At 49.9% G+C, this 12,599-nt stretch overlaps 1 protein-coding gene across 13 annotated transcripts in view; it reads right to left on the bottom strand.

The window, feature by feature from the left end:
* The window catches only part of JAKMIP3 (Janus kinase and microtubule interacting protein 3), a 135,322-nt gene that overhangs the window by 35,523 nt on the left and 87,200 nt on the right, over positions 1-12,599 (bottom strand). For 7 of the 13 annotated variants that reach the window (XM_073019461.1, XM_073019462.1, XM_073019460.1 and 4 more), the window contains exons 4-6: positions 2,489-2,704; positions 863-982; positions 36-182 (exon numbers count right to left, since the gene is read on the bottom strand). In XM_073019461.1, the coding sequence (XP_072875562.1) occupies positions 36-182; positions 863-982; positions 2,489-2,704 (483 nt within the window). The remainder of the gene's footprint in view (positions 1-35; positions 183-862; positions 983-2,488; positions 2,705-12,599) is intronic. The other 6 variants (XM_073019464.1, XM_073019465.1, XM_073019470.1 and 3 more) reach the window with 2 other exon arrangements.

Genomic DNA, 12,599 nt, shown 5'->3' with positions numbered 1-12,599 from the left:
CAGCCGTGGCCCCATGGAGCCCCCCACCCCCTCACCATTTCTATGTTCTCCTGGGTGACGAATTTTAACTTGTTTTCCATTCGGCGTAAAGCGTGAGACAAATCCTCATTCTTCCGACTGAGGCGCTTATTTTTATCCAGCAGTGGCTTGTACTGACTCTCAGCTTCTCTTACACGCTTTAACTGAAAGACAAAATTAATTACGATTGTTCTTTAAGTGGCAGGTCTCCACACAGAGTCTGCAGACTGACCAGAGCTTGGGCTGCAACAATGCAGTTCCCAGCCCACTATTTGGAAAGTCCATGCCTCCAAGTGGCACCCACTCGCCCAATGCCCACGTGAACCCAAGCTCAGGGCTGGGCTCGGTGTCCGGGGCGGGTGAGTCCCGTCCCATTGACAGATGGGGATGAAGATGAAGACCTGCAGTCTTGGGCCAGTGCTTTGTTTTGCCAAGAAGGGCTGTGGTAAAACTGCCCAGCCCACTGGACCGTTGCAGACACGTGACAGCTCACGCACCCTCCAGGATCTCGAGTTACCTGGAGATCTCAGTGGCTATAAGGACCAATGGTGACAACCCCACTGAGGGGCCGTGTCTGCACATCCTAGATCATCTGCAGAACAGAGAAGGCTTCCGTCCCCAGTAACACAGGGCAGGGGTTAGTCAACCAGCCTTTGAGGGGTAAAGGTGGCCCCTATCTGTTTTTGCTAATAAAGTCCAACTGGAACACAGGAGACTTAGATGCAAGGCCGATCCTTGCAACCACCACTCCTTTTCACAAGGAATTTTGAAAGTGAACTCCCCCCAGGTCCCTACCTCCGCAGTCACAGACCCCTGGGAGCCAGAAGCCCCCGCCCACGCTCACCAGCTCATTCCTCTCTTCTGACAGCAAGGCGTTGCGGTCCTCCAGTTTGCGGATAATCGCGCTTAACTCTGCAATTTTAAGCTGGAAGCGCCGGGCATCTTTTTCATCCAACTGCTGTTCCTAAAACAAAAATCAACTGCAAATAACTGTTCCTACACACAGGCCTGGGAAGCCTTTGCAAATCCCAGCACGCTACAGGAACTAAAACCCTGCCGCGGGACGAGCGCCTTTGCCTCCACAAGGCTGCCGCGAAGGTTCAGATCCCCCAGGGGAAAGGCACCCGGCCTAGCACCGTGGTCACTGCAACTGCGTGAGGTGACAGCACCGACGGGCAGAGCAAGAGACCCTGCCTCAAACACAACAACTATTTTAAGATAACATAAAGTAAAATAACGAAAAGGAGCAGACATGTCTAGAAGTATGCAGATGGAGAGGGCGGGGACGTGCAAATGCAGAAACCGCGAGTGTGGGTGATGCCAGAAAGACGCCGGCCAGCTCCCAGCCCTCTGCCTGGCCCCTGCTGCTGCCCCTTCAGAAGGGTGTGTCCCCTGCCTGGTGGGGCGGGATTTCTCTGTACGATGACATGAGCACAGGAAAGACACTTGTTGGAGACTTTCAAAAGAGGTGACCTCCCTCAATGGGACTTCTAAAGGGCCGCTTTTGGGACCCCTGGAACTTCTCTCAAAAGTCGGTGGAAACGTTTGAATCCAGTTTCAAATCTCTCTGGAGTGAATGCCGTAATCTACCACACACCAGCAGGAGGGGCTGGATCTCATTCAACGAAGCTGTCTGAATGAGATCTTAAAATAATATTTTCTATTCTTGAGATGTCGCTGTCCTAGGACCGGCTCAGCTCACACACAGTTTTGTCCTCAAAGCAAACAAGCAGCATCCAGGATGGTCCTGGGCCCGACTCGAGTTCCTCATTCAACAGGTGCAGGAGAGGCTCGGGGTCAAAGACCCAGAAGGACCAGCTGGAGGGTCCCTGGACTTCAGATACCCCAGGGTGTCCCAGAACCACGACAAGGATGTGAGTGCAGAGCAGCAGCGAGGAAGCGAGTGGAGCTCAGCCCGGGGTGGTCGGCTGACCCCACATGGCAGAGCGGCCCAGGGAGGAGCAGAGAGTGGCATGATCACATGAGAAGCGGGTGGGAGGGTGACTGGTGATGCGAATGCCAGAAATCACCCTCGAGGGGCCAGCTGGGCACACGGTGGGCAGGGAGCCGGTGTGCCAGCCTTCCTGGGCCAGAGGCAGAGGCTGTGTGCTTGGAGATGGCGGCAGCGCATACCCAGCACAGCCTCCTCCCACCAACCCAGGGCCAGACCCCGGGCCAGCAAGTGCCATGGACTGCAGCAGAAGCCTGAGGCCGGGGTCCATGGGAGGGTGACAGGGCTGGGGCCGATGCTATGTTGACAGGAAGGAAGGAGATGAGTCCACCAGCCCTCCAGGCCAGAGCCAGAGGAGCTGAGCACCTAGGGCCAGGCTGGGTGGGGAGGTGCCCAGGCAGGAGGGTGCTGGCTCGACTCGGGCTCTGGTCTCCTGGGGGAGTGGCCCATGCAGGGCCATGCAGCCACATGGCCAGGTCTGTGACACGGGGTGGGCCAGCGGGCCTGGGAGGTGCTTACAGGGCTTCCCGAGTGGTCTGAAGCGTCTCCTGCACCGGCTGCATGAGGAAGTTCCCGTCTGGGGCTGCCCGGGTGCCGGTCGGCCTCTCGGACCTGGGACAGCTGCTCATCTAGAGCCTCTTTTTGGAGCTGCAGTCTCTGAGCATGCCCGGCTTGAACCCCTAACTCTCTCTCCAGCACGAAGACTGCTCTGTCTTTAAATTTTATCTCCTCCATCTACAAGGAGAACAGAACACAATCACACAGGCGGCAGGACACGGATCTGCAGTTACCATAGAAACGAGCGCAGCCCTGCCAGGCTCCGGGCTCTGAGACCGGAAGCAAGAGCGGAGCATCCTGGATGGAGGAGAGCAGGAGCCCCAGCCCTGGATGGAGAGCAGAGCCCCGGCCCTGGGCTGAGGCACGACACCTCAGCTCCCATCAGGCCCTGGCTCAGCCGGCTACACAGAGCTGCTGCCAGCAGGGGACTCCTTCCTGACGGTCCCCAGACTCTGTGTGCTCCGGCACGGTACCGCATTCGGTGCTGTCCTGCTGGGGCCCTGGGTGCACATGGGGGTGGTGGTGTCTAGCAGAGTCAGCAGAAGCCACTTCCAGCTCCTGCCTCTGCTGTAGGTTGGACAGAGAGGAGGACACCCAAGTTACCCACATTCTGCCAATAGGAAGGTGCCATGGGCGAGATTCTTCTCTAAACAGGCAGGGGAAACCATGGGGAACAGAAACCCTGGCCTGAAAGCCAGTGCTACTCCTTCCCCAGCCCGGGCCCACCCCCCAGGGGAAGGTTGTGCAACGTGGGGGCATCACTGTGGTCTTTGGACACTGCCCCTCCATGCTTCTGGGCATGACTAAAAGGCTGGGACCCCACACAGCTGTCTTCAGGCAGCACCACATTGCTCATTAATCTGGCTGCGAGCCGGGGCTTTCGGGGTGAGACGGCAGCCCAGGGGTGTGCAGGACTTCTGCCCCGCCAGTGGCTGTGAGGGGTCGGCGGCCCTACCCACCCTCCCTACAACGCGACGCTTTGTGCTCAACCCACAAAGGGAAGAAGCCCTTCCTTCCGGGGATACAGCAGACGCAGCCTGGAAGCCCCCGCTCCGCTTCCGGGCAGCGATGCGCCAGCCAGAACGCAGCACAGCTGACCCGACGGCCCCCCACTCTTCAGACAGACACGCTCGGCACTTTGGACGTCATTATCCACGGCACTAGATTTACGAGAAGACAAGGTCTTCGGGGATGAACAGCTCAGTTTGAAATATATTTTCGAACAACAGAGCAGAATGGGATATCTTGCTGCTTTACTCATTGTTTGAGGTTTAAACAAGCTAATAAATCTGCTATTGCTGAAGTTAGCTTGGAAACAAAGAAAGGAGGCGTCTAATTAGCCCGGATGGAGCAAGTGATGAGCTGAATAGAAGAAAAGAAATCCTTAATTGCTAAATCCCCATCTTCTCTGCACACAGCAACACTGAAAGAGGCAACACAGTTAGTGGCAAGGGGGCCGGTGAAATAAGAGCGTGTCCATCAGCAGCTGTGCCTGCAGCCTGGCGCTCACACTCTCAGACTCAAACAAGATTTTCTTTTATCAGGACCCCCTCACTCCCAGCTGCAGAGGATGCCTGGAAACTGGAGAGAAGCTCTTGGGACGGTGGTCTCCAGGGCAGGGGGTGTGCAGGCCGATGCTGAGGCTGGAGGAGAGAAGATGCCCCTCCACGCTGCCCGCCCCTGACCCGCCTGCCCCCAGGCATGCCCCGCAGTGTCTCTCAGCATGGGACCCCAACATGCAGCATCACAGCCACCTGTGACAGTTGTTCATGGCCAGGTCCCTGAGCCCCCCAGATGCGCAGTTAGAACTTCTAGGGTGGAGCCTGGGAAGCTGCATTTTACAAGCCTCCCTGCTGACTGTGAAGCCCACAGACATGATCTCACCACTGCCCCACAGTGCTGAGGCCCCTGCACGCGTGTGTCCCGCCACGCCCATGAAGCACGCTCACTACACAGGGCACGTCATCCCCAGCATAGTCACCGGCTGCTGTGGCTGCTCCCAACTGTGCTGACCACGCCTCAGTGCTGCAGACAGGTGACTGCCTAAGGTGTTGGCAGAGTACCTGCGACCCCCACAGCAGGTCTCCTGACCCTGGGCCCATGGAGCCAGGACTCCTTCCAAAGCCTGGGCCTGTGCAGGGAGCCCTCATGCCTGGCGGGTGCCACTCACACCACCTCTTCCTCCAGAGGGGTCTGCGCCTCAGGGGAGCCCTCCCTCCGCATCGACTTTTGGTTCCGTGGGTGGTGACTTGAGCATACGAATGCGCCTTGTGAGACAGAAAAGGCTGCTGCTCCCAGCGGATGTGCTAGAGGTAAGGAAGAAGATGTGCCTTGTCCTAGCTGGGGCTTGTTTTCCTAGCACAGAGGGTCTTGATGAGAGAAGGAAGGACCCCCGTCACCCAGCTCCCAAGAGCTTAGAATGGGTGGCGGAGATGAGAAAAAATACACAGATGAGATACAGAGCCTGGTCCTGTGATTCCCTGTCACCTGGATGGTGGGGGGAGGCACGGGGGTGGTTGGAGGTGCTAGAAGAGGCAGCCAAGCCTCCCTCAGCCTCTGGTAGGTAGGAGAGCTTGTAAGATGAGGGAAATGTGACATTTTAGGAGCCCAAGCCCTTTGGTGTCCCAGAGACACCAGAACTTACTCCATGTCTGGGAATTAACCCTTGGGAATTTTTCTCTAGACAGAATGTCCAGGTCCCCCTCAATCATGGGATAATCTGCCAGCACCATGAGAAGGTGGTTCCCAAGCCTGGTGGTCTCGTGCTGGAATCACCTAAAAAGCTTTCTCTTAAAAAAAAAAAAAAAAAAAAAGACTGATGCCCAGAAAACTTCTGGTTCCAGACATGATGGGGTAGTTGGCATTAGACTTACCTTTCTGCGGTGAACAACTCTAGAAGCTGAACAAGATACACAACACAGGAGCAGGAGAAGGAGACAAGGAAATCAGTGCCTGTCAGCACAGGGCCCCGGACACACAGCGTCACAGCCCCTGTGACCGCTGTCCACAGGCAGATCCCTGAGCCTGTAGATCAGTGCCTCTCATCACAGGGCCCCACCTCCCCTAACGTTTTCCCTGAGGGTGTTCTCGCAACCTCTCTCCTGGGAAACAGAGCCCTGAGCCGCAGAGGCCTCTCCTGTTGCAGGAAACTAAGATTAGAATTTGGTTGGGGCTACTACAGCAGCTGGGATTTGGAGAGTGGAGGAGGGAATGGCAGAAAAGGAGTGCCAAAGATCTGACTAAGGATTCCCTTAGGTCCTTGGTCCACTGCTAACTGTACGTGTGCAAGGCAGGACTCCCAGAAGCCTTGCAGGAAACAGTTCCTGAGAATCTGAATGGTTAGTAGAAACGTAAGTGGTCGCACACGGCTGTGGAGACATTGCAATTCAAGCTCAGACAGAATAGAAGATCATAGGGATTTCTCTAGACCCTGCAAAGGTTACACTCTAGGGGCAGGACAATGTCCTAGGAGTAAAAACTTCATATTAAGAGAAACTAAACAGACCTTACCTAACAAAGCCTGAAACCACACCTCAAAAGGATCCAGGTAATCTGCTGGTCAGTACCTGTCTGCTTGAACAAAAGTCAACATTCTTAAGACAACAATAACATAATGCTCAGCCTCACAACACATCACCCACAGTGCCAAGAATATACCGAGCATCATTAGACATGTGCACCCACAGTGCCAAGAATTTAATGAAAATCATTAGACACGTGAAGAAGCAGGGAAAAATAACCAATAATGAAGCTAATTCTATGGCAACAAATCAAAAGATGACTAGAGTTAGTCAGCAAGAACTTAAAAAATAATTATGACTGATAGAAACAGACCCAGAGATGGTGAGGGTATTGAAGTAAGCAGATAAGAACTTTTTAAATCATTGTAATTAACTCACTAAAACTAATGTAATTAACACATATTTTTCTAACAGAGATAATAAAATGACTAAAATGCACTAATTCAAATGAGAATCAGGATCTATTCTTAAAAAGAATTAAGTAGGCACTCAAATCCTACATACAAGGTCTAAAATTAGAAATTCATTACAAAGGTCTCAAAGCAGACTGGACACAGTAAAATCACAAACCCAAGATCAAATGATAGAAAATATCCAACCAAGGCACAAAAGGAAAAACAGAAAAATAAAACAGAATAGAGCTCAAGAAAACTGTAAGCTATAGTCAAAGTGTCTAATATACATGTGATTGGAATCCCAGAAAGAGAAAGGAGGAGAAGTAATGTTTGACTAAATAATGGTCAAGAATGTTCCGTATCTGGTGAAAGACATCACTTCAGATTCAAGAAGCTCAGCTGTCCCCAAGCAGTATTTTTTTTTTAATTACAAAAACACACCTAGACACATCATAGTGAAATTGATGAAAACCAGAGTTAAAGAGAATATCTTAAAAGTAGACAGGAAAAAAGACACATTGCCTGAAGCAACAACTCTAAGAGTGACGGCCGGCTTTTCAACAGAAACTAACAAAATCAGAGGACACTGGCAGGACATCTTTTGAGTGCTAAGAAAAATGTCTGACAATGTGAGAGTTCCAGGCTCAATGAATACATCCTTGGAAAATGAAGGCAAGTCAAGATGTCCTTAGACAAAAGTGGAGAGCATCCTTTGTTAATACACCCACAATGCAAATAATTCTAAAGGGAATCTTTCAGGCTGAAGGGAAAAGACTGCAGACGAGAACCTGTGAAGATATAAATATAAAAGACCATTGGCTGCTTATGGCAACAGTAAAAGCCATTTCTTTGGGGGCTTATGACATGTGTCAAAGTAAAATATATGACCATAATAGGAGAAGTGGGTAAATGGGGTTGACCTATTGCCCTATAAGGTACTTGTATTTTGGGTATATGGCAAAATTACTAATTTATGATAGAATGTAGTTAAGGATACATGTTAATATTTCTCTGTAACAACTAATGGAATAGCACTAAATGTTGACAAAAAGGAGATAATCCCATACAATGGTTGGATAACCCCATGGGATAACCTCATCCAAGGCAAGGAGTAGAGAGAGGGAGGAGGAGGGAGGAAAAAAAAAGGGGGCAGGGGGACGAGAGTAAAAAACAGAGAGAAAAGAACACAAATTCCTAGCATCAGGAATGAAACAAGAGACAGTGAATAGATAACAAGAAGCTCTGATCAAAAGTCTAGCGAGCAGTCAGGTGCGGTGGCTCACACCTGTAATCCCAGCACTTTGGGAGGTTGAGGCAGGTGGATCACCTGAGGTCAGGAGTTCAAGACCAGCCTGGCCAACATGGTGAAACCCTGTCTCTACTTAAAACCCCCCCCCCACACACAAAAAAATTAGCCAGGCATGGTGGTGCACACCTGTAATCCCAGCTACTCGGGAGGCTGAGGCAGGAGAATTGCTTGAACCCAGGAGGTGGAGGTTGCAGTGAGCCAAGATGGCACCACTGCACTCCAGCCTGGGCAACAGAGTGAGATTCCGTCTCAGGAAAAAAAAGAAAAGTCTAATGTCAACAAGTGGGAAGACGTGTATGAACTGAACATACTCCTTGAAGAATCTATTTTACCAAACTTAACATAAAAATAAATATAAAATCTGAAGTTTATATTAAATACATTTAATTTGTAATTTAAAAATATGTCACAAAACTCCTGACTCAAATAGCTTCTTTGGTGAATTTTCCAAACACTTAAGAAATATACTTACATTGAACAAACTCACTGAGAGAATAGAAAAAGCAAAATACTTCCAAAATCATTTTATGAGGCCAGCCAAATCTAGATACCATAACTTGGCAAGGACATTATAAAAAGTTGGAAAAAAATCCTAAATCCAGTGTATACTTATATATAAAATAGACATCATGGCCCAGTAAAATTTATTCCAAAAATACAATGCTTATTTTATACTTAAAAGCCAATTAACGTGTCATCTCATCAACAGAATAAAGAAAAAAATAATGATCATTTTGATTTATGCATAAAAAGCATTTGACAGAATTCCATAGCCATTCACGAAAAAAATGCTTAGCAAAGTAGGAATACAAGGGAATTTTCTTAATCTGATGAAGAGTATGTTGGCTGGACACAAAGGCTCACACCTGTAATCACAGCACTTCAGGAGAGTGCAATGGCTCACACCTCTAATCACAGCACTTCAGGAGAGTGCAATGACTCACACCCGTAGTCACAGCACTTCAGAAGATTGCAGTAGTTCACACCTGTAATCACAGCACTTCAGGAGAGTGCAATGACTCACACCCGTAGTCACAGCACTTCAGAAGATTGCAGTGGTTCACACCTGTAATCACAGCACTTCAGGAGAGTGCAATGGCTCACACCCGTAGTCACAGCACTTCAGAAGATTGCAGTGGCTCATACCTGTAATCACAGCACTTCAGGAGAGTGCAATGGCTCATACCTGTAATCACAGCACTTCAGGAGAGTGCAGTGGCTCATACCTGTAATCACAGCACTTCAGGAGAGTGCAGTGGCTCACATCTGTAATCACAGCACTTCAGGAGAGTGCAATGACTCACACCTGTAATCACAGCACTTCAGGAGAGCGCCATGGCTCACACCTGTAATCACAGCACTTCAGGAGAGTGCAATGACTCACACCTGTAGTCACAGCACTTCAGGAGAGCACCATGGCTCACACCTGTAATCACAGCACTTCAGGAGAGTGCAATGACTCACACCTGTAGTCACAGCACTTCAGGAGAGCGCCATGGCTCACACCTGTAATCACAGCACTTCAGGAGAGTGCAATGACTCACACCTGTAATCACAGCACTTCAGGAGAGTGCAGTGGCTCACACCTGTAATCACAGCACTTCAGGAGAGTGCAATGACTCACACCTGTAATCACAGCACTTCAGGAGAGCGCCATGGCTCACACCTGTAATCACAGCACTTCAGGAGAGTGCAATGACTCACACCCGTAGTCACAGCACTTCAGAAGATTGCAGTAGTTCACACCTGTAATCACAGCACTTCAGGAGAGTGCAATGACTCACACCCGTAGTCACAGCACTTCAGAAGATTGCAGTGGTTCACACCTGTAATCACAGCACTTCAGGAGAGTGCAATGGCTCACACCCGTAGTCACAGCACTTCAGAAGATTGCAGTGGCTCATACCTGTAATCACAGCACTTCAGGAGAGTGCAATGGCTCATACCTGTAATCACAGCACTTCAGGAGAGTGCAGTGGCTCATACCTGTAATCACAGCACTTCAGGAGAGTGCAGTGGCTCACATCTGTAATCACAGCACTTCAGGAGAGTGCAGTGGCTCACACCTGTAATCACAGCACTTCAGGAGAGCGCCATGGCTCACACCTGTAATCACAGCACTTCAGGAGAGTGCAATGACTCACACCTGTAGTCACAGCACTTCAGGAGAGCGCCATGGCTCACACCTGTAATCACAGCACTTCAGGAGAGTGCAATGACTCACACCTGTAATCACAGCACTTCAGGAGAGTGCAGTGGCTCACACCTGTAATCACAGCACTTCAGGAGAGTGCAATGACTCACACCTGTAATCACAGCACTTCAGGAGAGCGCCATGGCTCACACCTGTAATCACAGCACTTCAGGAGAGTGCAATGACTCACACCTGTAGTCACAGCACTTCAGGAGAGCACCATGGCTCACACCTGTAATCACAGCACTTCAGGAGAGTGCAATGACTCACACCTGTAGTCACAGCACTTCAGGAGAGCGCCATGGCTCACACCTGTAATCACAGCACTTCAGGAGAGTGCAATGACTCACACCTGTAATCACAGCACTTCAGGAGAGCGCAGTGGCTCACACCTGTAATCACAGCACTTCAGGAGAGTGCAGTGGTTCACACCTGCAATCACAGCACTTTAGGAGTATCAATTAAGCCCAGTGAGTCCAAGACCAGCCTGGGCAACAAGGCGAGACCCTGTCTCTACAAAAAATTTAAAACTTAGCCAGGTATGGTGGCATGTGCCTGTAGTGCCAGCTACTCAGGAGGCTGAGATGGGAGGATCACTTGAGCCTGGGAGGCCAAGGCTGCAGTGAGCTGTGATTGTACCACCGCACTCCACAGCCTGGGTGACAGAGCGAGATTGTGTCCAGAAAAAACAAACAAAAAAAAGTATTGCCAAAGAACCCAACAAAAACAAAAGCAAAACCAACCAACCAACCTGCAACTGACGTCACACTCAGTGAAATGAATATTTGATACTTTCACCAGCAGCTGGGAATTAGGACATGTGGGTGGTCACTCTCAACACTTCTGTTCACAGTTACACTGCAGGCCTTCACAGTGCATCAAGGCAAAGAAAAAAGCAAAAGGTGTGAGCTTGGAAACGAAGACTTAAATTGTCTTTGGGATGACGTATGGTGGCCACTCCTGTCATCCCAGCACTTTGGGAGATGAGGCGGGAGGACCCATGAGTGCGCCCATGAGTTTACAGCTGCAGTGAGATACGATCATGAGAACCTATCTCTCAAAAATACAACCCCCAAAACTGTCTTTGTTGACATACAACATGATTATGTGTACATGGAAAATATTTTTAAAATATACAAACAAGTTGTTAGAATTAATAAGTACATTTAGCAAGGCTGCAGGATAGATCGATATAAAAATCAATTGTATTTCTGTATAGCAGCAAAAAATAATTGGAAAATAATATTTTAAAATTTGAAAAGCCGACCATTTATAACAGCATGAAGCATTAAATATTTAGGAATAATTTTAGCAAGGATACAATGATACATAAGACCTCTACACTGAAATTTACAAAACATGGCTGACAGAAGAGAAAATGTAACAGTAAATACACCAGGTTCGTTGAGGTTCAAGGTGCCAGTTTTTCTGTGGAAACTGACAAGCTCTTTTAAGTTTCATACAGAAAAGCAATAATAATCTTGAAGAAGAGAAAGAAAGAAGTTGTAGAACTTAGACGACTAGATGTCAGGATGTACTTTAAAGTGTCAGAACTAAGACATGGTACTAATGACGCGGGGCAGAGCAACAGACCAGCAGAATATAACGGGGCCTGGAAAGAGCCCACAGCTGTGGGCTCACTCGATACACGACCGAGGTGCTACTGCAGCACAGGGGAGGACAGTCTTTGAAAAACGATCCTGGAATAGTTGGATATCCACACGGCAAGCAGGGAACATGTCCCCATCTCATACTATTCACAAAAACTGAACTCGGATGAATTATAGAATTAAATGTTGAGAAAAACAATAAAGCATCTGAGCAACACAGACGGGGCACCTTCATGCCCTCGGAGGGGCCGAGGATGTCCAAACCGGACACACACAGCACACAAAAGAAACCAACAAATTGGGCTTCCTTAAAATGCCAAACTTCTTTCATCCAAAGCCAGCATGAGGAAGATGACTGGGTCTGCCACAAACTGAGAGAAGCCGTCAGCGGGGAGAAGATGAATACTCCGGCTTAGAGGTGGGATAGACATGAGCCGGTGTCTTACGAAAGGTGATATGCGGATGGGCACCGGAACGGCCAGCTCTCTCTCTCGCCGCTTTCCTAAAGAAGTGGTGATACTGTCCCTGACGAGGGTGTGGAGTGAAGTGGGGCTCTGCCCACCAGCCGAGTGGCTTTTCTGTCTTGAGGTAAAGCGTCTGCTCGACTCATTACCCCGCAATTCCCCTCTTCGCCCCGTGAACGCACAAGAGAAAGGCATGTACGTGGCCACCCAGGATGTGACCAGTGCTCGTATGACGGCCACGTGTGGGACATGACTCCAGTGCCTCTCACAGGATGGGTGACCGCGTGGCAATGGACATGTGCGGCGCGGCCGGCTTGGCTGTGATGTGCCAGGGTGGGACATGTGATCACATGGCAATGGATGTGTGCAGTGCGGCCGGCCGGCTTGGCTACGATCTGCCAGGGTGGGACGTGTGATCACATGGCAATGGATGTGTATGGCACGGCTGGCCGGCTTAGCTGTGATGTGCCAGGGTTGGATGGATGATCACGTGGCAATGGACGTGTATGGCGCGGCCAGCCGGCTCGGCTGTGATGTGCTAGGGTTGGACAGATGACAGTTTGGCAATGGATATAGGCG

Source organism: Chlorocebus sabaeus, chromosome 9 (genome assembly GCF_047675955.1).
Source record: "Chlorocebus sabaeus isolate Y175 chromosome 9, mChlSab1.0.hap1, whole genome shotgun sequence".
NCBI classification, from domain to species: domain Eukaryota; kingdom Metazoa; phylum Chordata; class Mammalia; order Primates; family Cercopithecidae; genus Chlorocebus; species Chlorocebus sabaeus.
Note: the sequence above shows the minus strand (reverse complement) of the source record. Positions and strands in the feature narration are given on the sequence as shown.